The sequence below is a fragment of the Myiozetetes cayanensis genome, unplaced genomic scaffold (genome assembly GCF_022539395.1).
Source record: "Myiozetetes cayanensis isolate MyiCay16 unplaced genomic scaffold, myiCay2020 scf17, whole genome shotgun sequence".
In the NCBI taxonomy this organism is placed as follows: Eukaryota; Metazoa; Chordata; class Aves; order Passeriformes; family Tyrannidae; genus Myiozetetes; species Myiozetetes cayanensis.
Window position 1 is genome coordinate 322484 of NW_026087378.1, and position 27460 is coordinate 349943.

At 41.8% G+C, this 27460-nt stretch overlaps 1 protein-coding gene across 1 annotated transcript in view; it reads right to left on the reverse strand.

Annotated features, from left to right (window-relative positions):
- ANKHD1 (ankyrin repeat and KH domain containing 1) overlaps nucleotides 1-27460 on the reverse strand; it is a 98742-nt gene that overhangs the window by 59986 nt on the left and 11296 nt on the right. Inside the window, 5 exon segments of the mRNA XM_050311906.1 lie at nucleotides 556-789; nucleotides 1293-1440; nucleotides 2132-2279; nucleotides 4451-4607; nucleotides 24078-24231. Of these exon segments, the coding sequence (XP_050167863.1) occupies nucleotides 556-789; nucleotides 1293-1440; nucleotides 2132-2279; nucleotides 4451-4607; nucleotides 24078-24231 (841 nt within the window).

The window sequence follows — 27460 nt, forward strand, 5'->3', positions numbered from 1 at the left end:
CACTCTTACTATATATAGAAGTCTTAAATAGGAAAAGAAATTAAGTCACAGGTCCCTAAAAGTTCATAATCCATAAGAATTCACAGACATCCTCCAAAATTACACTGAAGGAAAAGAAACCAGTAATACTGGTGGCATTTTCACCCCATCAGGTATTTCTAATGAAGATCACTCATTCCAGCTTCACATTTTATGAAGAACCAACAGAGACACTTTCAGAATTCACAGGCTGTTGGTGAGGGGAATGTGAATAAAATAGGGAATGTGGTAGTGGGGGAAGGGGGAGTAGTAGTGTGTCAAAGCATCAGTTTGGACACAGCCAGTCAAAAGTTTTCATCTGCAACATGTCAAACACACGCCCATCCCATGGGGACACAAGCACAGACTTAGCACCACTTCACCATGGATGAGTTACTCGCTACACTGAGTTCAAAAGCAAAACCCAGCACTCCGAGACTCCCAAGAAAATATTCCAAGTATGGCTGGAAGCTTTAGTTAGATGACTCCTAGCAAATAAATTCAAACAAGACCACAAAACAAGGCAAGAGACAATACCTTTGTAGCATGCGAGTGTAAGTGCACTTTCTTTGAACTCGTTGGAGTGAGTGTTGATTCCTGCACCATATTCCAGCAATACTCTCGCAACCTCGACATGCCCTGCACTGGCTGCTTCCATCAGGGGGGTGTGTCCATTCTCATTGTGGTCTTCTATGTTAGCACCAGCTTTCAGTAGCACCTTCACTATGTCCACAAAGCCCCCGGCACAGGCGTAGGTGAGAGCCGTGTTCCCTGCAGAGAAGGACTTTGCATGAGAGCCCTTTCCATCACATCATTATTTAAAATGCTGGTTAAATTCTGTCTTAATATTAACACAATCCAGCTGCAGGTTAATGCTCTCAGCAAGGTTAGTTAAGCTGTGACCAAGCACCAGCAATGCAGAGAACATTCAATGCTCAAAGAATTGTAACTCCTCTTTGGTAAAAAGCACAAGGTACAAATAACTGGTCTTGATTAGATGTGTCCCATGGTCATCTTACCGGGTAATTTTGGATTGTATCAATGAGAAAAGCTAAATTCCATGTATTTTTCTGGTTATCTAACACCACAGTGGTTTTCACTGCTTTCCATTAGAGTTTATGTTAAAAACCATATTTAATAATGGCCAGTTAAGACCCTAAACACATCTGCTGCGGATCTGGCCTATCCTTAAGTTTCTGACGCATTTTCTTGTGAATGAAAGTGTCAGACAAAAACAAGGCTTAAGACAGCAGTCTTACTAATGGTCCAGTTACCTGTGGAGGACTGTGCATTGACATCTGCACAGTGGACAAGGAGGAGTTTAACAATATCCACGTAGCCCCCGCTGGCAGCTGCCATCAAGGGAGTGATGTCACCCTTATTCCCTCGATCCTCGACGTTGGCGTGCATTGCCAGCAGCACCTGGGAGAAAGTTCACTTCCATCAGTCACTTGTGACACCAACCTTCTGCTTTTAGCTGTCACAAGGCAACTCCCTGACCAGAGTGACAGCATAGGAACTGCCACTTGCATTAATGACCAGAGCACCCATGGGTCAAGCTCAGAGGTGAATGGTTCTCTCCCTGTCTTCTGATGTGGCACCAAAACACAAAGCTCTCTGAGTTCTCACTTTCTGATCACCTGAACATCTTCAAGGCAGCACAAATTCTGCCCTTAAATAAGAAGCAATATAAACCTCAAATTAACCTAAAATTAATGCAGTGTTGATAAAAATGTGATTAAAAAAAGGACTGTGTGACTGACACATCAGTTTTCAGAAGGGAATCAATTGTAGTATTTGGGTTTGCTGCTATTTTAGATCCTCTTGCTTGGCAGAACAGCTGAACTGCATCTAGAACAATGCCAGAAAAGTGGATGCATTACAAAACATAAGATTCATTCCTCAGACAAGTGCCTCCAACCTAAAGGCATATATGACTGCATTTTCCATTAAAACAAACAAACAAACAAAAATAAATGGAACCCCATAATAAGCTGCACTGACCTGTATTCTAAATAATTAAAAAATTATAATAACCAGAATAATTAAAATGTTTGCCTACCAAAGAAGCCCCTCAGACAAAGATTTAGTTCTGATTGCATTTGTTACTTACTTGTGCCAATTCATAATATCCTGCTGAACAGGCCAGGCAAAGGAGACTCTCCCCTTCCTCGGTGTGTTCATTTACGCTTCGTCCTTCATCCAGCAGCTTCCGGACAGCGTTGACGTCCCCATCGGAACACGCTTCTGCCAGACTGCGACTGGAAAAGCAGTTACCACACAGTCAGCTCAAAATACACCTGCAACAGCTGGGCAGCTTCCCTAGGCAAGGAGGAAGCCTTTAGGTAAAGCCTTATGACATTAGTACTAAGCATGACTCAAAAATACACCTTACAGATATTTTATATATATATATATATATATATATATATATATACACACATTACTTCCACAGGTGAAACGGAGATAAAGACTTCCCTCATGTCTAAATCAGCTCTTGTCCTCATCAGTTGCTAACTCCCATGTGCTCTCATGCAGACCAGACGAAGAGAGGAGAGGTCATTTGCGGAGTTTGCAAGGGACAGGAGCAAACCCCTCTGACGCTACTCCCTCTTCAGGGCATGCCAGACACACACAACAAAGTGCTGACCACAGGAGCCAAGGCAAACGCCTCGTACAGACAGAGCCAAAAATCAAGCAGCCAAGTATCCAGAGAGACCACTAATATGAATACTGCAACCAGACAAATGTCTGACCCTCATCCCTCCTGTTGTGGGACAACTTCCTTCTCTGCACTTGCCCAAACCATTTTTTTTTTTTTTACTTGAAAACACCTGTTTTCATAAGAAAGAGCCTGACATTACCTAACGACACCTTAGGGGAAGAAAGGATGGAGCCTTACAGAAGTTTACTGTGTTTCTTTTCATGCAATATTAAAAGCACATTAAGGAAGTTTTCAGGCAGATGAAATAAGGCAATTGAAGAGCATGTTTTTTTAAGCAGCAGTAACAACACAAATTCTACATGGAACACTACTAACTCGTCCTCAAAAAGAATAAATCTGTAAGAGGTAATTACAAGCTAAGAGTTAGAAGGAAAAGACAAGGACAAACCCCAAGTCCTTGGCATCAAACAGCTCAGAAGTCTATAATCATGATTTTAACCATCACTAACCTCTGGAGAGAATTGCTGTTTCCCCTGAGCCCTAGGAAAGGACATTAAACCAACCTTGGAAAAGGTGAACTGAGCTTCAATTTATTTCAAACCAAGTCACCTCTCCTTTACATCATTTTTTGTACCAAAAAAAAAAAAAGAAAAAGAAAAAGAAAAGGTCTAACAGCAAAGACAACTATGCTTTCAGTCCTCAGAGGTGCATCCTATCAGGTCCCATGAACTTCTCCACTGGACTATGTCCAACCTGTTTAAATGCTCCCCTGACCTATACTAATCCAAGACAAGCTGTCCTTAGTCCAGACCTTCCCAATCATCTCAGGAGCTTGGGATTCCTGAAAGGACATCTCACCGGTGATGCTCAAGGCAAAGGCAGCATTCCCTGTCACTGGGTCCCCCATAACACTATGAGGCATATTTTTGATCCTAGATCTGAAGTTCAACAGAAGTTCAACAGGATATGAAGTCACACCCTCCCAACAGTTTCAGAACCATTTGTATCACTTATCAGAGTAGAAAACAGGAGCCCTGGGGATGCTGTGAAATCACCACAGTGGAGGAAAACCTTTGCTACAAAGAACAAACCTGCAGGTCTGTCATCGTGGGAGTTAAAGGCTCTTCTCATTATCAGTTACCAAAAGTTATCACATAATACAGTTTCATTTTCTCTTAAGTTCCTGAGCAAGATCCTGGGGAAAAAAAAAATCACTACCCTGCAAGTGTCCTCTTTCCTGCAGTGTTCTCTTTCCACTTCTAACACAACAAATTAGGTTCATTAGTTTCCAACAAGGTGTGCTGAGGCAGTAAATAGAAAGCAATCACCCTCTCTTCTACAGCTAAGAATTTAAGCCTTTTTTGACAAAGAAATCAACTGTCTGACCCTGAGATTAGCTCAGCTGGCCAGAGCACGGTGCTAATAACACCAAGGTTGTGGGTTAACTTCCTGTATGGGCCATTCACTTAAGAGTTGGACTCCATGATCCTTGTGGGTCCCTCCCAACTCAGAGTATTCTGTGAAATTTCTGTCTGGAACACAGAAAGAGCAGCATGTGAAGTACCATTTTTTTTGCACTTTTCTCTACCCTACAGAGCCAATAACCTGCTGGGACAGCAGTTACACACTCAGATTCAACACCTTTGCTTCAGCCAGCTGTGGAGCAGACACATCACCAAGCGCTAACCATAAAATTAACTGACTTGGAAATCAAAAATACAAACCGCAGTTGGGAAATTGAGGGGAAGGGGGGGGGATCATACATACTTGTCCACTTGTCCTGTGTTGTGGTTGTTCTCGGCCCTCATCCGTGTCAGCGCAGCCGCCGCCTCGTCCAGCGCGCAGCTGACGGAGGACGTCAGTCTCCGGAGAACCTCGGGATCTGCGAAGGCTTTGCCATCGGCAGTGGACAATTTACCAATTCCTTCAGTGCACGTTCGTTCATCAGTCAGGTTAGTAGGAAAGTCACACAAAAGAAACGCAGAGACACCGTTTTAGAGTTCAGCCACATGCACTATTAGTTACAAATTGTTCGCAAACATGCCGGAAAATCAGCTACTCAAAACCAACTGCTGACGTTTGACCAAGACTTGAATATTTAATTAGCTAAAAAACCCCCTATTTTTCAACTGGTGGCTTTGTTACCTGTCCCCAACCTTTAAAGAATTTAAGAGGAAAAAAAAAAAATCCTATCAGGAAAATAAGGATAAATCCAAGTGTAAAACCCAAAACCAGAAGTTTGGGAAACAGGCATTACTCCACAGAAATGGTTTAATGTTTTCTGACTGCAAAGAGTTTTCCAATTTATTTATTTAGTTTTTTCAATTTATTACGCCTTTCCCACCCAACTCCACCCAAAATGAAACAGACTGAGCTCTAATATACCTTTTTTGTTCTTTTCTTTTTTGTAGAGTATGAAAAAAACTTTACAAAGTTATTAGCTTAAATTCTTAATAATTTACCACTATAAATCGCCCAGCTCTAGCTACAGGAACAAAATTACTATATGAAATTTCAAATATTTTAAGTATGCTTGAAATCAATGTCCCTTCTACACAGACATTACACAGTAGAAATGTTTAGATTCCAGGAACTTTTACAACAATTCCTTTGCTCAAGTTTTACTCCACACAGGTTTTACCCCATATAGTTCAGCACAGCCTATTTAACATGTGCACACATCACTGCAGTGTAAGCAGGGCTTGTATCTTCATGTACAAATGTTCAGATAGTGCAAACACCCCTCTCCACACCCCCAAAAACCCCCAAATCAATTGGTTTCACATGCTACAAAACCCCAACTGGTTACTAGTTTACAGATTAGCCACCTTCACCAGGGATGAGTGAAACTTCAACTCCTGAGCTGTTAAAGAGGGTCACATTAGATGTAAATCTCAGAAATAAGGCATCTTGTCCCTCAGAAGATTTGCTTTTTGGTGTGTGGATCTCTCTGAAGGTTTAATTTATGCCACATCTCCCACAACCCAGCTTGTAATTCTTACACAATAAGTGCTGGAATCACATTTTGAATTTGTACATTGTTTTCAGACAATGTATTGCCCCAGTTTGAGAGCATCCAATTTGTTCCTTATCAACCTAAGAATCGATACTTACCAAATTTCTCCACCCTAAAACACTTCAGGCCAGTGCACACCAAGCACTCTGTGCTCCAAGTGTTGGGTTACAGTACTGGAATATGGTGTTGCTGGAGAGTCCCTGTCCTGCCATTGAGACAGAGACACTTCCCAAGGGATTTAGGAGTTTACTTGGCTGATGGAAATTAAGATTTAGATGAGCTGCTTAAGAGACTTGCTCATATCATAGAATCATAGGATCAACTGGGTTGGAAAAGACCTCTGAGATCATCAACTCCAACCCTTCATTCAAGCCCGCTGTGGTTGGAGAAGAGAACGACCCCCACCTGGCTCCACCCTCCTGTCAGGGAGCTGTAGGGAGTGATGAGGTCACCCCTGAGCCTCCCTTCTCCAGGCTCAACTCCAGCTCCCTCAGCCTCTCCTCACAGCACTTGTGCTCGAGACCCTTCACCAGCCTCGTTGCTCTTCTCTGCACCTGCTCCAGCACCTCAATGTCCTTGCTACCTCCCTGGTTTCAACATCCTACCTCTGGATTGCTTCAGCATTGTCAAGAGGCTCTGAAACCAATTTATAACAAATGACCCACTCCACAATAAAGTGAGAAATTTACAGCTTGAACTGTCCACTCCATCTGTGTAGGGTTGGAAGCCTGGCTAGTGCAGAGCAACCCAGGAGGGAAACGTGAGGCCATGGACTGTCTGAAGAGTCCCTTCCACCTCCAAACTGTGCCATCACCCTTCCAGCCACCGCTGTTAAATATAGCGAGGTATAAACAACGAGCCTCAAATGCCACAGCTCACGCCTCACAAATTAGTGCAAAATCAATTTGCTGGTGGTGTAAAGGGGATGGACGTGCTGCTGGCTCTGCAGCTGGGGCAGGTGGGGCTGGGGGACAGTCACTGCAAGGACTGTCAGGACATGGATTTAGTATCAAACACGGAGAAAGTGAATAGTTTTTACACGGCTCTGCTTCCCCAGGACAGCTCCCAGAGTAACTGCTGGGCTGTTTACACAAGCTATTTCTGGTGGCAGTGCTGGCTTATGCTGGTTTGCAGTGCACATAAAGTAATGCTGAAGGAAAGACAAAGAATTAAGTCTTCCCAAGCCAGCACTGAGGCCTCATCTGGGACTGGTGAGCAATGTGGAAAAGCACTCGAGAGAAATCCACAGGACCCCTGAGCAAAGGCTGGAAAGGAGGGATTTAGCTTACAAGAAGCAACATTTTCCCTCCACTTAGAAGGGTCTCATTAAAGGAGCTATTAACAGCCCTACTGCTGGCAGAAGAATTGGAAGATACAAAGTCCACTAAAAAGAAATCAAGCCAAAAAATCCACCAAAATATCACCAAGAAAACCTATCACAAACCAAAAGCTGAAGTGGTTATCTGAAACTACACTGGATATCTCCATGATTGCAGATCACCGAGGCAGTAGGTCAGACAGCTTACCCAGACAAGCAGAACCTACACCTGATACCCTCTCCATTTTAAAAGTTTGCTGTTGAAGCATTTATACCTGGGATTTCTGAAGGCAGAAATTACATCACACATCTCAGTGCTGTGTCCAGTAAAGACAAATGAACTTTACCCACTGCAGAGCTCCTGGAGGACTCACTGACCTCAGATCACTGGCTCTTCCTTCTGGCAAGTCAAAGTGCATTTCCAGCTCACTCCAGTTTCTGATTTTGATCCAAAAAAGGAGCTATAACCACTCCAAGACCTTTTGGAGGTTAAGTCGAAGATACCTTTTATTTACCTCACCAACTAGAACTCAACCCAGGTGCCACCCCCAGCTCTTGGTTTCATACTTCCTTTGCATTGCACGTGCCAAAACTAACCAACAGCCACAGAAGAAATCAGAGCAGACATGTGCTTGGCTGGATGGAGTCAAAGGGGGACAGGTTACACAAATTACCACTGCAGACACCCATTCACTCAGTCAGTCATTCATGCACTCCCCTTCCACAGTATATATCTCAATAATTGATCCATTTTTACTTTGCTGTGATTTAGGATGATTATGACACAATCCCCATGCTGTAATGCACGGATCTTTTAATCTCTAATGTAATTATTTTCGTGTCCACTTCATAACTATTTGCTCCCTGTGTCACTCTCATACACACAGGGACTGCAACAGTCTGATTTATGTGCAGGTGCTGGACCAAAACTCTTCTTGCCTCCTCCCACCCAACAAAAATGAAAGCATCCTCAGGACCATTCTGCCCACTCTTGCACACAAGTGATCGCGATGTCTCACATTATTTCAGACTCACTAGCGTGTCACTGATCTGACACCACCTGGACTGAGCCCTGGTCTGACACTGTGTGCCTGCTGGGGGCAATGGAATACTTTCAGGAACACAAGTCACCACAGAGGTTGCAATACCATCTTTTCATGCACTGATCACTGTTGCAGGATAAGTCTGGAAAAAAAATATGGGAGCTACAGTTTTTTTACTGAGAACAGTCCACAGTCATTAACCCTATGGAGGTGGTGACATTCCTAATGCAAAGTTACAGCTTACCACGAAAATTATGGAGAGCACATTCATAAGCAAGCCAAAAGAAGTGCCTCCATACAACATGAGCTGCCATGCAAAGGCCAAGAACATAAATTTGAAAACAGCTTAGACAGAATTACTGTAAAGCCTGTGCCTTAACCAACCTAAGAACAGTGTCCCTGAACATCACTATTTCAAGACATTCCTGAACAACAGACAACTGGAAGGACAGAGAGAGGAGAGACTATCGCCTGTACTGTGATTTTGCTGCTTTCCCTCAAATGTGCACAGCCAGCCCACTGCAGGGCACACAGAGCCAGACACACCTTCACAGCCTCTGCTGTGGGGCAGTTCTTCAGCTGAACAGCTGCTGCTGAACCACCTGCCAGTGTGTGCCCAAAGCCTGGCAGGAACAGGGCCAGCAGCACTGTCCAACAATGGAAGAGAGAGTGAGCTCTCAAATGTCCCTGGAAACAGGTTATCCAGAGAAGCTGTGGCTGCCCCATCCCTGGAAGTGTTCAAGGCCAGGTTGGATGGGGCTTGGAGCAACCTGGGTCAGTGGAATGTGTCCCATGGCAGGAGTGTGGAACAAGATGACTTTTAAAGGTCACTTCCAACCCAAAAATTATCCTATGACTCGAACAGCATCCCCTGACTGCTAATACATAGACCTGGCTCCTCCCCATCCAACACATCAACACACAGGCTGTAGATCTCTAAACTGGACAGAAAAGTATGAAATCCAAGATCTGCAAGCAGATTAACCCTTCTACTGGGCCACAAAACACTAATTCTACAGTACACAGATTTAGGCTGCAATTTAGTCAACAATTCTACAGCTGAACAAAGAAATGTGCAGTACAACCAACTCCTGTGTAACCAGGCTGAGGCTGGAGCAGGTGACTTTTTTCCTAAAGCTACTATGGCACACGACTGAACTCAGTGGCAGTCAATGCCAGATGCTCCACACCTTAATGGCATATTACTGAACTATTTAAATTAGCCTGAACTTGATTACAGAGGTGTATTAGTACAAGAAGCTCCCCTTTCAAGGGAAAAGCTTGCTCATCCAATACATACCTATAACCCAAAGTTCCTTGTTGACTTTCAGACTCACCAGGATATTCCCACCTTGCCACTGCCAAGGTGAGAGTTTTAAGGTGACCTGAAATGAGCTGGTAATTTCTCAGCGTGATCTGAGTTCAACATGTCAGACATACAGACATCACCTCAGAAAAACTGCAACACATGCAGGTTTTTATCTCTGGAACACACACAGTGAAGTCCCTCACAGCACATATGCTTTGAACATCAAAGGAGACTGCTCCAAAGAGATCAACATATCCAAGTGTAAATGGCAATGTCCATTGATTCTCACAAAACCCTGCAGAGTCAGGGGTGATTATGTTCCATTCAGAGGAACTGAGAAGTTCTAGACTGTCAAAAACAACTGCTGCAGTTTTGTGGCAACAAGCAGTGAGTCTGCCAGGACAATATTAATTCCAGCACATCACAGGTGCTGCCACAAGCCAGGAAGGCAACAAGCAGGACTGAGCATACCCTGTTCTGTAAGGTCTCAGGTGGCTAATTCCCCACGTAACTAACAAAAATCTGATGATTCCAAAATAACTTTCCCAAACACTAGCTTCATGTTACAGCAGTTTCAGAGCCAGCAAACTAAATTATAGCATCATCAGTACACCCACCAGGACCCACATTGTTTCTGCATTAATATATCTAATTTACAGCGTCAGAATGAGGGACATAAATGTATTTACAATTTTTGAATACATTTTAAGTATTCACATGTGGTTTACTGTATGTTGATTGCTCAGACTAAAGTCCTCAAGGAAGAGGACACACATTGCCTAGTGCTCTTCAGATTAAGGAATTGGAAAATACTAATCATTTGCTCTAGTCTACTCATCTTCTAAAGTTCATGTGCTTTAAAAAACTCTAAGATAAAGTGTTGTTAAAAAATGTAATTTACACTAAGCTAAAAAACATTAGAATTACAGGGATAGTTTACTTGTGTAAGGAAAACAACTGTTTAAGTGAGAGTGTAGCCTAAGTGATGCCATTTGCCCTTTAAAAAAAAATTCTTTATTAAAGCAGGTAAAGTGTAAAACCCTCTTTATTAAGTGAAGCACCCCACACTTAAGTTTCTGTATGATTCCGGTGCACCTCTGAAGAGGTCACACAATATTTACAGACTCAATGAAGGACTCAGGATCCTGTGAAAGGAGACCTTCAGCAGGTTTGTAATCTCAGGATGCATCAACAAGAATCTCACTGCCATCCAGATTACCCATAAAAAACCAAAAACAACCCTCCCCAAACAACAAAAACCAGCAAACCTGAGCCCAACTAGACCCAAAGGATGCAACCATCAGATAATTTTAAAAAAGACTGTTTAAAATCCTGGCTCATCCAAAATGCACTCTGAAAACGGCAAAATGCTTGTAAAAATAGACAAACTGGGTTTCCCTGGAGAGGAAGAAAGAAAGTGGCAAATCTCAAATTCCTTAGCAGAGGAAACCTGCTAGGGACAGACACTACAGGAATATCTCTTGATGGCAACCACAGACTGAGAATAAACGTTTTCATTATGTAATGGTGAATTATTTAGACCACAACCAACTAAACCTCAGAGAAGTTTTACACCCCCCAATGGTGGCTTTCTTTTTCTTAGCTGACCACGTTTGAAAATTCTTTGCAAGTTCTCATTTTGAGGACATTTTTTGAGAAAAACATTAACCAGAACGCTTCTGTTTCTCAGTGGGTCATTCCAACATCATTCCCAGGCAGGGAGCAGTAGAGATTTGATATGGTCGGGATTATTTTAGGGATTATTTCAGCTTTGTTTTCTAAAACACTAAAAAAACTACACTGAGGCTTTCAGTCTTTCCAAGCCAAGAATCATTACCACTGAATATCATGGTCTGATCTCAGCTCCAGTGCACTGAAAACTCACTGTGCCCCCACCAGTAACTGCTCTGCACACAAGAACTTATCCTTTTATATACATGTGATACAAACTTTGACTATAAAACTCTATTTTCCCCCCTCTCACCAAGTGCATGGCACAAACAGGACTGACTGGCTGCAATTTTTATTTTTCTTCTTCTCAATTAGTATTTGGACATGCTAAATAAAACTCATTTAGCATGAAATTCAAAGCTGCAGCTTGAGGGTTTGGTTCTTTTTTTAAATGTTATTAATTAGCATTGTACATTATTTCATGTGTCACCATCACAGTTCCCCAGAGATTTCAAGAGCAGCTGAGTTCTCAGTTGCTACAAATCAGATTCCTGACAGCAAACTGTGACAGTTTCAATGCAATCTGAAAAATCACGTTCAGATAATTTTCCGCCAAAAGCAGAAATTTATTCCCCTGGATTAGTATTTCCTCAAAATATCCCTTTCTTCACAAATCCACACTCTCTAAAATAATGGGAACTCCCCCACAGTATTCATTATATCCAAAAGGTATTTTCTATCCAGTAGAAAGGAGATGTCTGAAAAAAAAAATCACAACACACACGTTCAACTGAAGAAAACTACCTTTCATTCCAGCTTCCAATTTTCACTTACTTGACACTGCAGCCTCTTAATATCATAATATATTTGCACTTGCATCTATTTCAATGCAGTTGCCAGAGGAGGAACCAGCAATCTCCATCACATTCCCTCCCCTTTCCAGCACAGCAGCTGCAGCAGCGAGATTTTCCCTTTCCAAAAATCAAAAGCCAGGAAGTACTTCTCCAGCTACAATTAGTTCTTACTGCTATTTCAGTAGCATTTTGATGACAAGGGTTCCCTTTTCAGGAACACATCAGTGTGCTCAGATATCTCAGGATCTGAAAACTAATTTTAAATCCCACACAAACACGAATCCTTGATTAACTGGTCAATATTCGTTAACATTTCTCTGGAGAATTAAATTAATTTGCTTTCAATTTAGAAATTTTGAGTTCAGTTTGGTCTCAGGTCACTTCAATACCAGGTTACCCCAGTCAGGTAATTCCCCACCTCAGCCACCAACTTCCACTTTCAGTAAAGCTGGGAAGCCCCATAAATAAATTCAGCAATGAAAACCAGCTCTACACAAACTTACAGATGTTTCTAGCAAAATCCCAATCTCCCCAAATAGTTTGCAGTTCCATCTAATTCTTCTCCCCTAGATCAATCCATCCATTTCCTTTGTTTTCTGAATGCAAGGAAAAATGCGGATATTTGACAGATAAGAAATACCACACATATTTTAGCTTAAAATATTGAAATAAGAGATTAGTTTAAACCTTGTGGCAGTGTTGTTACCATATGAGACTTCAAAAGGAAAGAATAATACCAGCAGAGTTACCCATGTAATTATCTTCTCATGCTCATCCTACTTCAAATCCTGACAATGCCAGACTTTGCTACAGCCTAACTCTCCACTTTTCAGCCAGTTTGGTTTTTCCCAGGCTTTTATCAGCACAGCAAGGTGAGTCTGACCAGCAAAGCGCCTTTCTAGGCACCACCCGACCTGGCAAGGGAAGAGAAAACCACGGAGCCAGGAACAGAAGATTCCTGCCTGATCATGACCTTACCCAGCTCACGAACCTTCCCTGTGTCACTCATTCACAATGCCCTGATGTTTATGCTTCCTGATCCAGGATCTTGATGAAAAATCAATCTTTCCATTTTTCAAGACTTTTTTTTCTATTAAATCTCCACACAAAGACACATTTGCCTTGCTAGGAGGTGACAAGTTCCCAGCCACCCTCCTCAGCACTGCTCACTCCTTGCAGGAACCACGACTTTCATCACATATGTGCATAAAATCATGCTAATCACTCAACCAAGTGCACTTTGATCATAACCACATGCAATATGCATACTATGGAAGCAGCACGGATTACTCTGGTGTCATGATGTACTTCAGCAGCAGCAAACAGCTTTTCCACCCATCTCACTGCAGGGGAGCATCTGGGAGAGATCTCTGACTTTTGGGTTACCTCGTGCCCTAAAGCAGCAGCTTCAACTGGGACAAAAGCAACATCACAATGAAAACTATTTCCAGCTCTGTCTGAGAGTAACAGTTACCAGCTCCTGAAAATTGTTGTGGTTTGTTGTGGTTTGGGGTTTTTTGGTGGTTTTTGAATGAAAAAAGAACTTTTACCCATTGGCAACTAAGACCTCCTTCCTAACTTGCTTTTGATCGTAAGAGAATTTCAGAGAAATATTCAGAACACAATGCTAACTTTAATCCAAATTAAAAGGACCAGGATGGGATTAAGCAGTGGTTTATAAACACCTACACGAGTCTGAAAAACACTGAATTTGTTTCGGTGCTTTGCTGGGATTAAATGGGAGGTACTGGATAGCACAGTTCAATAGGAGCTTAGCACTTCATGTTGGATTTTTTTTTGAGTGACCAAGCCAGGGATTATTTTTATTTATTTATTAGCTTTTTTCCCCACCCTTAACACAGACAGCATCCAGAAAGATTTGCCAGGGGCAGCAAAATCATAGTAAACTACTTGGGTGCCTGATGGTTTTTTCCTTGCCGACCTTTCCATCCTTCCCTCACCACCTCCTCCTGCAACAATCCCGTAATGCCTTTCCCAGGGCCACAGCAGTGTATAAACTAAAGCGTACAAACTGCATTTATACACTTAAAACAAATGCTCTGCCAGTTGTATGAGGCTCCTGCCTTGCAGTGATTAGCTAAGGGAAAACTTCAGCCACGGGCAGAATTGTTGGCCTGGCTTTGTTTGGCTTTAAACTGGACACAGTTAAAGGGCAGCATCAGCACATCTCCCAGTCACCTGCTCCCAGTGAGCCCAGTGGAGCGTGAGCTCACACATCCCAGCACACACATCCCAGCACTCCCCTGGCTGCTCACACAAAGTAGTATTTAAACCCCAAGTCACTCTTTGGGAATTTATTTCAAGCTGAGGTTGAAGTGTGTGCAGTATTTACCCACACAACCAGAGAGGCGGTAACTTGGAAAATGATCCAGGATGCAGAAATCGTGAACTCTGTAAGGAAAGCTACAAAATTAATTCCTTACTTTGTGCCATCAAACATGGGAAAATTTACATGGTTTTTTTCATTATTTTACAGAAAAACACTATGGATAATGGTAGGCAATTATTCATTTCCTGGTTCTTCATTTCATGCCTTATCAGACAGAAATACTTTCTCACTTCAAGTCTGACAACTGCTTGGCTCCAAGAATCTGAAAGACACACCTCAAAGAGCTAAGAGTGCCACTGAAACATGGGAAGGAGGAACATGGAAATGGCCCTGTCTACTGCTGGAGGTAAGGAGTAAAGAAAAGCCTCACATATCCCCAAGAAGCACCAAGAGAAGAAAAACAATTACTCAAGCCAAAGAAGGTGCACAGAATTCCTATTCTTGACTCCTGGCATTCTAACTCAGCCAAATATTTCATGCCTCATCCTCTTTAGGGCTTCTGACCTTTGAAAACAAGTTACCTTACAGACACTCTCACCTATTTAGCGGGGCAAGGAGAAAAGAGTGGAATTACTTTCTGCTTTTTGAGTAACCTAAGGAAAAGTATCCCAACCCCTACTGAGCCTGACTCCAGGACACGACCCCCCAGCACAACAGAGGGGCAGGAAGATGAGAACTCAAATGACCCCTGAATGCTATTTATAGGCAAACAGCCCACTTGAACTCTTCTCCAAATTTCTGGCATTCAGTGGGAAACTGAGTCCCAGTGGGCTGTAACTGCTTTCCTGAATCAGAAAGCAGCTCTGACTCAGTACAGTACTGAGTGACTGTCTGGGAAAAAAACATTTGAAAATACTACTACATTTTGAAGCAAAGACCTAAGCAAACTTTGAGGGTCAGTAACATGACTGACTTAACTCAGAAGCCCAGACTTTTAGCCCCCAGTTTATGCCAATTATGCACAGCAAAACAAGCCAAAATACTCAGTATTTTCAGAGGCTGACCAAGTGCACCACTGCTTCTACAAAAAGATCACCATGCTAATGGTGTATAGCAGACCACAGCATAAATTCATGTTTCAAACTGAACACTTGGGAAACTGAACATAAACCCCTCTCCTCTGCCTAAAACGATCCACAGCCTTCCAGTGCACTGTCATCATTATATCCATGCTGCATAAGGAAGATCCTGAAAGTAAGGTCTCTGAGAATGCCACAGCAGATCAGAGTACAAACCCACCAGAAACTCAGGATGCTACAGTGTTCAGAAAGAAAATACAGAATTTATTCTACCATGACCCAGCTTGAAGAAAGAACACACCCATTTACTGTTAAAACCCTTGTACAAGAGCAGCCCAGGGGGCTCATCCCATCCTATCTGTGCAGAGAGAAACCACAACAAGTATGAAGGAGTTGCTTCAAGTAATGAGTATGGAAAAGTCCAGCCCATTAAGGTTCTACCAAAGCAAATTTCTTTCATCATTTCCTCCAGGTCTTTGCTCTTAATCTGCGTTAAGACTAAAATAAAGTTGTTCTACCTCTTATTCTGTCTCTACAGCTGAGGAGGATCACTGGGTGTGCTCACTCTAAGTGAAGGCTAACAGCCAAAAGCACAGCCACAGTGCAAGGTTCTCCTCTTTTCATTCCTAAATCTTCCTACATGCTCCTTTCCCTTTAGAGACTTCCAAAACAGGCTGCTTGCTTGGTTTTGGCAATACCAGGCAAAGCCAGCTGGAAGTCAGGCCAGGTTGGTTAGAAACATTCCTGCTCGCTGTGGTCTTCCTCTGCTACTCAAAAGCCACGTCATTCCTTGAAAGCAGAGACAGAATTTTAGCCTTTCTAATGATTCACAGTCAAGATTTTTTTTTTAAAGGACGTATCCAAACAGGACTGTCACCAAATATACATACACACACACAGAGGAATAATCAACTGCACACACAGGAATAATCAAAAGCACACACATGAAGTAACTTGTAACAGTTCTTCAGATAAGTGTTGGTGGATTTAAATTCAACTTGCAAAGCAAAGGCAAAAGGCAGACAACAAACTGAGATGTATAAACAAAAGCACAGCTTGTAGGACAGATGAAATAACACTCCCACCCTCCACGCATCAATAGAGCTCAACTTGAGTAACATGACGAGTTTGGGGCAACAAGATATGAAGAACAGAGATCATGAACAGAGATTCCAGAGGAGAACAAGAGCAGATCAAAGTCTAAATAATATAAGTTAATGGCAGAGAAAGATATTATTTAGCCAAAAAAAAAAAAAAAAAAAAATTGAAGATGATAACCTCAAGTCTGCAAGTTGGCTCTCAGGATGGCTGCATGGGAAAAGGGAACACTGAACCTGGATATGATGAATTGAACAAGCAGCCAAAGCCATTTAAAAAACACCAATTGCTTTGCTACAACTTTCTTCCTTTCCTGGAGAAGCTTTCCAAAGAAAGCAACTCAGTGCCCCCTTCACATGCTGTGCAGCTTCCAGCACTGGAGATAACTCTGTCTAACCAGTTCCTAAAGCCACCCGTCAGGACTGAATTTGCCTGGGGAGAAGGAAGAGAACGAGATAAAACTACATCTACTGAGGTTTCTTTCAGCCAAATATTTGAAGGAGTTTTAAGAAGCTCTACAGAATTCAAGGGAAAGGTGATGGCTAAAGGACAAGTGAGCAATTGTTGGTTTGGAGGTAAATGCTTTGTTACACAGTCCTTGCAGAACTGCACTGTGCCTTTTGCTCCCACAGCAAGAGCCTTCTTGATGGATACAATCAGGATAGCTTTGTGCAAGGCAGCAATCATTTGTTTTAACATTTCCTAGTATGTACTGAATCTTCAAGTATTTAAATAATTCATACTCACAAAGAATTTAACCCGCATTTTTTTTTGCAAGATGTTTAATGTACTACAACTTATTTTAAATCCAGAGATTAAAGTTATTAGTTTTCAAAATCAGGTCTTTAAAACAGCAGAAAGCAATTTATAGTAGGTAATGAAGGTGCTCATGCCCATTGCAAAAAACCACACTTGATTCCATAAGCAGAATCAAAGATAAGTGACAGTATATTTGACCTATTTTGTTTTTCAATGATCTGGTGAAAACTAGCTTGACCTTCTAGAAATAAACAAAATTTGATCATTTACACCAGGCATATGCTATATTACCATTTGTTTTCTTAGAAACTTATTACCATTACTTTCTAAATAGAAAATAGTCATGTTTTGTCAAAGGTGAGTTAACAACTGAAAAAAAGCAACAGATTCATCTGTTACTACAAAGTATTGGTGACTCAGTAAATCTGTTGCTTCTGACACTTTAAAAAACCCCAAATACTTCATATTATTATAAAACTGACAGAAGAACAATATGTCATAGATCCACCAAGAGCTCCCACACCTCCCAGGTGTCCCCAGACACTGCCACAGCGCACAAAGCAGGCTGTTCAGAGCAGCACCCAGCCCTCTCCACTGCAGTGACGTCACTCCTCACAGCACAACTCCCTCAGCTCTAGGAGGGGTGGCTCCACATCCACACTTACCAACCTGACTTACCAGTCTGTCCAGTACAGGGCTAAGTGGCTGGCACTGGTTACTGCCACCATGCGTCAACACTAATCTACAGAGCACTCAAAAAACCCCTCAAAATGGAAATTTGATCAGCTGATTCTGATCCCATCACCTGCCCCCCCCCCCAGTACTCACCTAATACAGTGACTCTGCTCTGAACTTTATCATCACGTGCTGAGGAAACTACATGACTGTCAAATGCAGCAAACAACCAAAAATGCAAACTTAGACTCCAAGTCTGAGTAACTGAGGGTTTTTAATAAACTTTTAAGATGCTCTTCCTGCTCCCCTCTCTCCCAGTATCCCAAGGACAGCAGCACACCAGAGCAGCAGGGCCATGGAGCAAACAGAACAGCTCTGTCCTGGGTACATCCCATCTCGGTTCAGGCATCACACAGGACTGTCAATAAAGCACTGCTGCTTTTCTCCTTCCCAAACACTCCCCATGGTCCTTTTGGCTGAGGTTGCTCCAAACAAGAACTCCCAAAAACAATACTTAAGAAAAAAAGGTTTTTATAACCAGCAATATCCCCATATTGCAACAGGAGAGCAAAGGGGGTTCTCCTACCCAAGTTGCATGAAAAATAAAATATGGCAAAAGTGAAATAGAAAGGAAGAGTAGAGTTAATAAAAAATATATCCAAGACTTGGAAAAAACCTTGTTAAAAGGAGAATTGCACAAGTTGTTTATGACATGGTCATGAAGAACTAGATAATTAATGATTACATCTGAGATACATATATAGATACACATAAATATGCAGGAAACTTGAGAGACTGAGCAGTACCCTGGCCAATTTTAGTACTTCACAAAATAAAACTTCTGACTTTTTGTCTTGTCTCTTCCCACTCCTCATGCCCTCTGAAGAAAGGTTAAAATCTCAGTATCATCTTTGCTAAAGAATTCCAAGAGCGTAACTTTCAGAGCTGGTAAGGTAACTTAGACTGATGCCTAAAAGTATTAATTTAAGTGTTATGACAATGAGACTGTTCTTCACAGCAAAATCCAACTGAAAAACAGCTAAAAATATGAAGTTGGTACATGTAACACACTGTCAAAACATGGAAGTTAAATTCACTAAGAGCAGGATTAGACTAGACTTCTAATCTAGAAGCTTACTAGACTAGAAAAAAATATTTAAATCATGCAAAATCTGGGAGAATATTAATAATTCAATTCCATGCACAAAATTCAGACAGTTTGTCCAACTTACTCAAGAGCACAACACATCTGAACGTTTCACATACCATATATTCCTTCCCACTCTGAATCTTGGGATGGTGAAGAGAGAGAATGAGCAAATCATTGTGATGTGCCAGCACCCCAAAGGGCAGAAGTCTCCCAGTTCACAAGCCAGTGGTGATTTCAGTGGCAGTGCAGCAATGCCTAAAATGAAGCCTATTCCAGCCTTCCTAGTGAAAACTCTTTCTCTTATTGGATCCATCTACTGCACCCATAGAACACCAAATATTTCAGATCAGACCAGATGATGGTGGAAAGCCTTTCTTGGTTCACAAGTCATTCACAATAACTGGACTAAAGTGAGACTTTTGCCATGCTGAAGGCAGCTACACACACTTCCAATCTGCTCCTGCCACATTTTTACAGTGGCTCAAATTCCAGCAATCCTCTCTCAGATTCTCCCCAATGATGACCCCACTTTTTTTATTCCATAAACCAACAGAGATCTAGAAATGCACTGGTTGCATGTCATGAGTGCAGTGGTGCAGCCATTAAACTGACAAACGTGAATTTCTATTTTCTGCAGCCCTCCACCTCCACAACTTCAACTGCAGCTTGGACAACCCCTCAGACATTAAGTTTCTAATGCCCACCACCATTTAAATCACAGTTTAGTTACTCATCAGCCCTAAACAAAGAAAAAACCAGGTCCACACATGAATTCTAATGATCAGTAGTAACATGATCAAAGAATTTCTCTAGCCCAGTCTTAGACACTTTCCAAGGGTTCTCTTGGATGCAGGATCAAAGCAAGCTTTGGCACTGTTCTTTCAGACCACAGCTGGTGGTGCTGGATCACAGGTCTACCCTGTCACATTGAAGCCCTCTAATGTTGGGGAAAATAAATATAATTTACTCTATTTTCACCAAAAAAACCCCCAAAACCCTTGCTGTTGGTGAATAATGAATAGGTTTGATGACATCACATACATACAAAAAAGCAGGTAGGGTCCATAGGTTGGCAAGTGAGTAAATAGAGATACATACAGAGGAAAGCACTCAATTTTACAGTTGCTGAATCTTACTCTAACCTTTCAGTTTATTCTAAACAAGGCAGATTTCACCTGGGCCCGTTCATATTTTGATCTGTATTTCCACTAAGTAGGTGACCACTTCCCCTTTCTGCCCTCCACAGTTCCAAAATACACAACCCCCCCCATCCTACCAGCTTTCCAAAGAGCAGTACCAGGCCCTCAACTATCGAAATTCAGCAGGTAATAACAGACTAAAACTAGATTTTCTCTTTCACCATTTACACTAAATTTAACCCCTCAAAGTCTCAAATCCCCCAAACCAGCTATGTGAGGGTCTCCAGGCACCTTTAATACTGTATTTAACAGCAAAGAAGGATGTCTATAACTCTGTATATAACCCTGTCTGAACACAAGGACAGACTACTCACATCTCTTTCATTAAACAAACCTTTGACACAACATCCTCCCTCTCCAGAATATCCTGATTTTCCTCACAATGTTATTATTTCATCAACAATTTATAAATAATAGTAGGAGTCCTGAAGAACTTGCTGCTTACAGAACTCCCCTGTGTGGACACTCAACCAGTGTTCTAAAGGCAGACTGAGTTTCTTTACCACTTTCTTCTGCATCTATTTTTTTTGATGCTTCATTGTCAAGGTGTTTCAACACCAATACTGAGAAGGATCACCTTCAAAAGCTTCAGGATTTTTATTTGGCCACAAGCTTGAACCAACACCTTTCCCCTCCCTCTTTAAGAAAGAACCTGTCCTGCAGACAGAGGGCTGCACAACACAGGCAAGGTCATTTCCCCTTCCTGATGCCTATAAAAGTTGGGAACGGAAAATGAAACTGTTTTAACCAATCGGAATTTCTCCACTTTGCCCTTTTACAAACATGTGTTGAGGGACTCATGGAAGAACTTTGCCAAGAAGAACAAGAGCTCTGAATGCCCTACTAAAAAGGACATTTAACAGACACCCTTCCTGAAGATCCACAAAAGAGCCATGATTCTGCAGAGCCAGAACATTATTTTAAGGAATCAACAGTACCCTCATTAACAATGGAGCTAAATGTTCCTAGTGCAGAACAGGACTCCATTGTCAGAGCACTAATAATCTGTTTAATTACAGCCTGAAAAATGGAAACATCTCTAAACAGGATGGTTCTCATTCCATAGGTTATTTTACCTATAAATCCCTTCTTTGCTCTACTGGGAGTCAAACTGAAAGAAGGTATACAAGAGACTTGGTTTGTTTAGGATAAACCTTCCCAAACAACAGGATTCCTTTGTTTTAATTTATCTTCAATTTCTGAACATGAACACAACTGATGGTCATAGAACAGTGAAGTCTCTTGGTCTCCAGATTGTAGAACTTACTTTTTGTGAAATAATACAAACACTGACGGTTGTTTAAAGGTAGCTGTTCACTAACAAGTGCCTGTTCTGTCAAAGAATGAAGGATGGTTGTCCAAACTGAAGCTGATCAGGCAGGTTTTCAGGAGACCTGGCAAACATGAGCAATCTAATCCTGGTTTTGTGTACATGGAGATGTCCACGTGTGTGTAACTGCTGTTATGCCAAGGGGGGCAGGCACAACCCTCTTGTTAAAAATTCCACTTAAGGCTGTCACCCTGAGCATCCAAAACCACAAAAGATTTTAACCCTTCCTTGAAACAGAATTAACAAGTTGAACTGTGAAAAAATATCCAGCATTGCTATGGTGGGTAAATACAACATATAGAAACATTTTTAAGCAGTTCAGCTAAGCTCTGGCCTCTACACTTGCACATGCAGTGGCTCTCAAATCAAGACAGGTATTTACAAACCAAACACAAATCCTACAAATCTTAGTGGCTAAAAACCACTTCTGCACAAGTGCTCTGAAGAAGAACACCCCATCTGGCTGCAATTGCTAGAACTTACCTTCCAGAACTAATAAACAACATGTCCTTGTGAGATCTGAGCATTAAAAGGATTCAGGAAGAATGAGCAAAACTTGTTTTGCAAGTCATACTCATTAAGATCCTAATGACACAGCCACAAACCCTGCGTGTGAGAAACCCCAAGAAATGCCAGATGGGCCTTCCTCGAGGTTGGGAGGTGGAATCAAGCCTTGCACAGGAGAGGGGATCATCACAACCGAGGTCAAGCTACCCTGGGAACTACAGACAAGGCCATAACTAAGCTACTTGTCTGAGCCACAGTCCTGCCACCTGCTTTTCCAAGCCATCCTCAATGCTGGGGACTGAACTGGGACTAAAACAACAGCAGAAATCATTTGCTTTTGCCAAACTGCAAAAGAACAGCAAGGACCACCACGAGGCTGCTTTGTTTGTTGCCATGATGGAACCTTGGAAGCTCACTTAAGGTTAGAAAGGGTATTTTCAGCCAAACCAGGAAGATAAATCTAGTGAAGATGTTAAAATGTCTCCCAGAAACACTTAAACTTCTCTTTTAATCACTGTCAAATTATGCCTTTTATTAATAAACTACCATCTCCTTTAGGTTAGCCTGGTATTTTCAGTGTTCAAATTTGCAGTGGGAAAGACAAGTGCAGCTTCCCAAGAGTATTTTCACTCCTTTGATCTCACACATTCATCAAGTGGCATTAATTTTGTCCAGTCTTTTCAGAGAGGGAGATGGGAGTACCCAAACAAAAGCACTCTTGGAGATTTGCTCTTCTTTCCAGAGTCCTCCTGTTCTGCCCACGTTCTACATCCCCTCACCAAAGCACTGGGGCAATCAAAGCATGGAAACCTCAGATTAAAACCAAATCATCTGATCCTGGGGACAAGGGGCCAACTACTGCTCAGAAATCCAGGCACAGCATTCCCTCAAGTGTTACAAGCAGCAAAGGTCCCACCTGGATGTGATAAATACCACGAGATCATTGTGACCACTGCAGGCCCAGCTCTAAGCACACAGCCTGACAGTTTATAAACCCAGGAACAGGCTTTGGGACAACACCAGCCACAGGATACCCGAGAGAAACTGAAACTCATTTCCATGGTAAAATTAAAGCACTTAAAATTAAATTTATTTCTTAAAAAATAAGCCAAAAGCACTTTAAAGATCAGTTTATTCAAATTCCCTTTGTGCCCAGAATATCCCAGGAATGGTGTGTTTTCCCTGCAAAAGAAAGTTTGGCCCCCAAGAGTTACAGCAGATGGGCTGCTGCGACTTTCTGCTGACAAAAGCTATGCTGTGTTCTAATTTGGGCTTTTTTCAAATTCAAAATGTAAAAAGAGCCCAAATCCCTGCTCCTTTTGCTTCCTCAGAATAAAGTTCTCCTTTAAGACTGCACGTAGCTTTACATCTAAACACCTGCAAATAAATGCTATTTTATCCAGCTCTTAAGAGTGTTCAAAGGTAAAGTCTGAAAACTCCAATTTCAGCACACACCCACGATGATCAAATGGGATTTGTTTCCAAGCAGGGTTTTTTACAGCTTTTTATCCCTGGAATTTCGAAACTGACAAATAATTTTCAAATCCACTGCAAACACCCCAGTTACAAACCCCAGGAAGATTTAAATTAGTCAAGTTTTCCCTATAGAAGTAGCAAATATAGCGGCACTACGCTCATCAGGTCTGATTTCAAAACAGGAACGTTAAATATGTATTTTCCAACAGTGACATCTCAGAACTACAGAATGGGAAAGTGTTCTTGTGAAAGCCAAAAGAGAGAAACAAGTATTTCACCTGTAAATTTCTGGAGTAATTAATTAATAATTATATATTGGGGAAAAAAAAGAGTAATTTTTAGCAAGTCTTCCTTCCATTCTCTCCCCATTAATTCTCCCCCTGGTAACCCATGTAATCAAGTGAGTGAAATACCATTTAATCCAAATTAAGCTTTTTAACTTTGTAGGTACAGAAAGAGTGGACCAAGCAATCTGCAACACCTGTAAGAATTACAAGTCGTTTTCCACGCTCTGCTCCCCATCATCACCATAAACTCCCAGACTTGGGAACATTTTACTAATGTCAAAATTTACAGGTTGACAGATCTGTGTGCAAGTAAAGTTCAGACAAAGAAAGTACCTGCTGCCTCCAGTAAGGCTTCTAGTCTTGCTTGTGTTTCTGGATCCACAGTTCTCAAGTCTGCACCTTCTGCAGCACTCGATAAGAACAACTCCGACGTGGTTTTAAGTACTGGGTTATCAAGATCTTCTTGGTCCAAAATAAATGATTCGACCTGTTGGCCAAGTTAGAAAAAAAACCAAAACAATTTAACCATTTTTGAAGCCTTAAAATAAATGTAAAATATTTTTAAAAACCGCCCAAAACACAAAAGTTATTTAAACAGAGCATCATAATAATGTTTTAACTGCACAGAGTATAGAACACAATTGGAAAAATCATCCGGTCAACTCGCTGAAATTACAAGTTGAAATTACAAAAGAAAAAGCTACCAAACCCCCAATTTATTGTAAAAATCACAATTAACAAGATCTTAAACTGCAGCAAGGTCAACTCAGATTAAATACTGAATAAGTGTTATGCGTGTTTGGACAGTTAACCACCAAAACAGGCTGCCACAAGAGAGGCCGTGACATCTTTGTCACCATCTACCGTGTTATTAAAAAAAAGCCACCAGTAATGACTTTGGTACAGCTGGACCTGAATGCCAGGGAAAGATGGAATGTTTTCCCAAAATGCCTTTCACTTCTCTTTTAAAAGTAATTTCAACGAAGGCAGCACAAAGATTTTGTTTGTTTTGAGCAGAGCCATAATAGCTGCTCAAAATCCAGCCCCCAAACGGGTGTCTCCAGGCTGGCACTCGGTACTCCCCCAGCCTTTCATGTTTTCTGGACAAGAACAGATCTGCAGGACGATTAAGCAGGCAGGTATTCCAACCAAGCAGGAGCAATGCTGTCGCACCAGTGCCCCACGTGATCTCCCAACACAAACCCATGGAATTACTCAACACAACACGCTGCAGTTTTATGACAGCCTGCCAGAGTAAACAAGGATACCTGACTCACACTCTAATGAGAGCACGGCAACATTTCAGAATCTCTCCCCAGTTCACACATCATTTCCCCTATTTTCAGAAATATTTTAAGATAAAAACCACTATTTCATAATTATATGTTATCTGTTCAACACTATCAGTGCCTTAAAAACGCTGCAGGAATCAGACATACCTGTTACACAGACACTGCTGCCCCTTCCTTTCTCCATTTTCCCCAAATATTTCCCCTCATCTTTCTCACTCCAGCAGAAAACTATCCTCATATTCAGCACTATCCCTCAACACCTCAGGAAAGGGACTCAACAAAAATCAAATCAGGCCATCTGCAAATTCTTTCCCGTGAACAACATTAACAGGATCTGGGGGCTGCCCAGAGCCCTGCTATTCAAGAGCCACTGGGGTTCATTTCTTCCCTTTTTTGATATGTAAATGGTTGTAACACTACCCCCGGTGACCAAGCCAACCCCGTGTGCCAGTGAAATGCTAACACAGGGACATAATGGGAATCAGGGAGGAAGTATGACTTTCAGGAACACAGAACATGAGTCCACGACTCAGTGGGGATGTGTGATCCTGGCTAGAACTAAGACTGCAGGCTCTGATTTAGGGCTCAGAGAAGCAACATTTCTGAGTTAGTCCAGGCAACAGTCCTAAAATAAGTGAACTGTCGCTGCAAGAAAGAGTTGAACATTAAACAGGCAAAACGTTCAACCAGTGACAAACATTTTCACTACAAACAAAGAGGAACTATTTACAAGTCACAGCAAAGTGCATCCCCACAGCGAGATGCCCCTCAGCAGAACCCAAACTCCAGGTTAGTCCTCAGACAGCTCATCCCTGCCAGCACGAGCTCTGATGTAAAACTGACTTCTGGGAAAATTCACCCTCACCTACAGGAGTACTTCAGGGTTTTCCACGTTCTCCCACAAGACCACACGAGGCACTGATACACTGGAAATATTATTGCTATTGTAGTATGTTTGTGTGAGCTGGTGAAGGGCAGAAAATCCCACTGTGTTCATCTATGCCCATTCAAATACAGAGCTGAGAACCAGACACAAGACATTTTATGACATGCTGATGGATGTTTTTTCTTCCACAATGACACCACTTCATTTCACAGCACCCATTCCTTTAGAGGACATGCCAAAAGGGGTAGAAATGCCACCTAGCCCTGCACTCAAGAATAGCAAACACTGCAGAAGCACTCGGTGGCTCCTGGCAATCCTTGGCGTTCAGCCTCAGGAACAGCCACTCAATCCTCAGGAAAAGGGAAGCCCAGCAGTGACCTGTTAGCAGCTGTCCCACTGCAAGTTCTAAAACTTCACGCTTTATGACACTTTGGGAAAGATATGGACCATTTTGTCCCCGACTGCTGCCACCTCCAAGGTCACTCCTTTATATTTACAGGACATGACCAGTAACAACACACCTCTTGAACCCACATCAGTGTTAATTCACAAACACTCTGTCAACTTGCAAAGAACTTCCCTCCCCCCAACAGGGAGTACATTTTGCTCTCAGGAACCTCTAAAAGAGTCTGTTTTTTTTAACACTGATCATGCAAACACTACCTTTTAAAGTGAATTACAAATACAGCTTTTACTAAGGGCACAAGCTGGGTAGTACTGGTGAAGTCTGCTCTTTTCACCACCCTTCTCAAGTCTTCCTGCTCTCTACATCAGCAACTGTACTCCCAGAGACCTTGTACAATTAGAGTCTCACCCAAAAATCTTGCTTCATATACGGTATTTTCATCGTAGTTTTATATCACAGCAAGAAAAGGCAGCTGCCTTCATTATTTCTGCACATGTTGGGCATCAATTTTTAGGTTTTGTTTTGATTTTTTAGGAAGAGCTTTAATAACATACCCACAATACAAATACGACTTGAGTGTGAAAATACCGAAAATCCATATGCAAAATGTTAAAATAACTGTACCACTGCCAGCCTCCCAGAAGAAGTTTCAGTGTATTTTCAAGTCTGAACGTCTGACATTTCTGTAAATCACTGCAGTTTCTCACACACTAAGACAGGGCTAGAGAGGATGAACAGTTGGATATCTTATCACTAATAGCAGAGAAAGAAACTGCCTAATTGATCAGATGTCTCTTGTGAAGGGAAGTGACCGAAAATGATCACATAATAATAATTCAAAAGAAAAAAATCAAATTACCCCAAATATATGAAACAAATTTTGCTATTTAAACAAAAACTAAACTTCAGTTAAAAATCGAAACAAACAAAGAACACAAACAGATTTCATATTAGCATTCCTGGAAGATGTAATACACTGCTCATGTGGGAAAATTTAGGCACACTGCTCTGTTCTAATCAGATCTGCAGCAAAGTGATAGAGTAACCAGTCACCGGGCTATTTTTGGATTATTTTGAGAGCTGCTTTGGACAGTTAATAAGCATCTTACTTGGTAAGGCTCATTAGGAACAC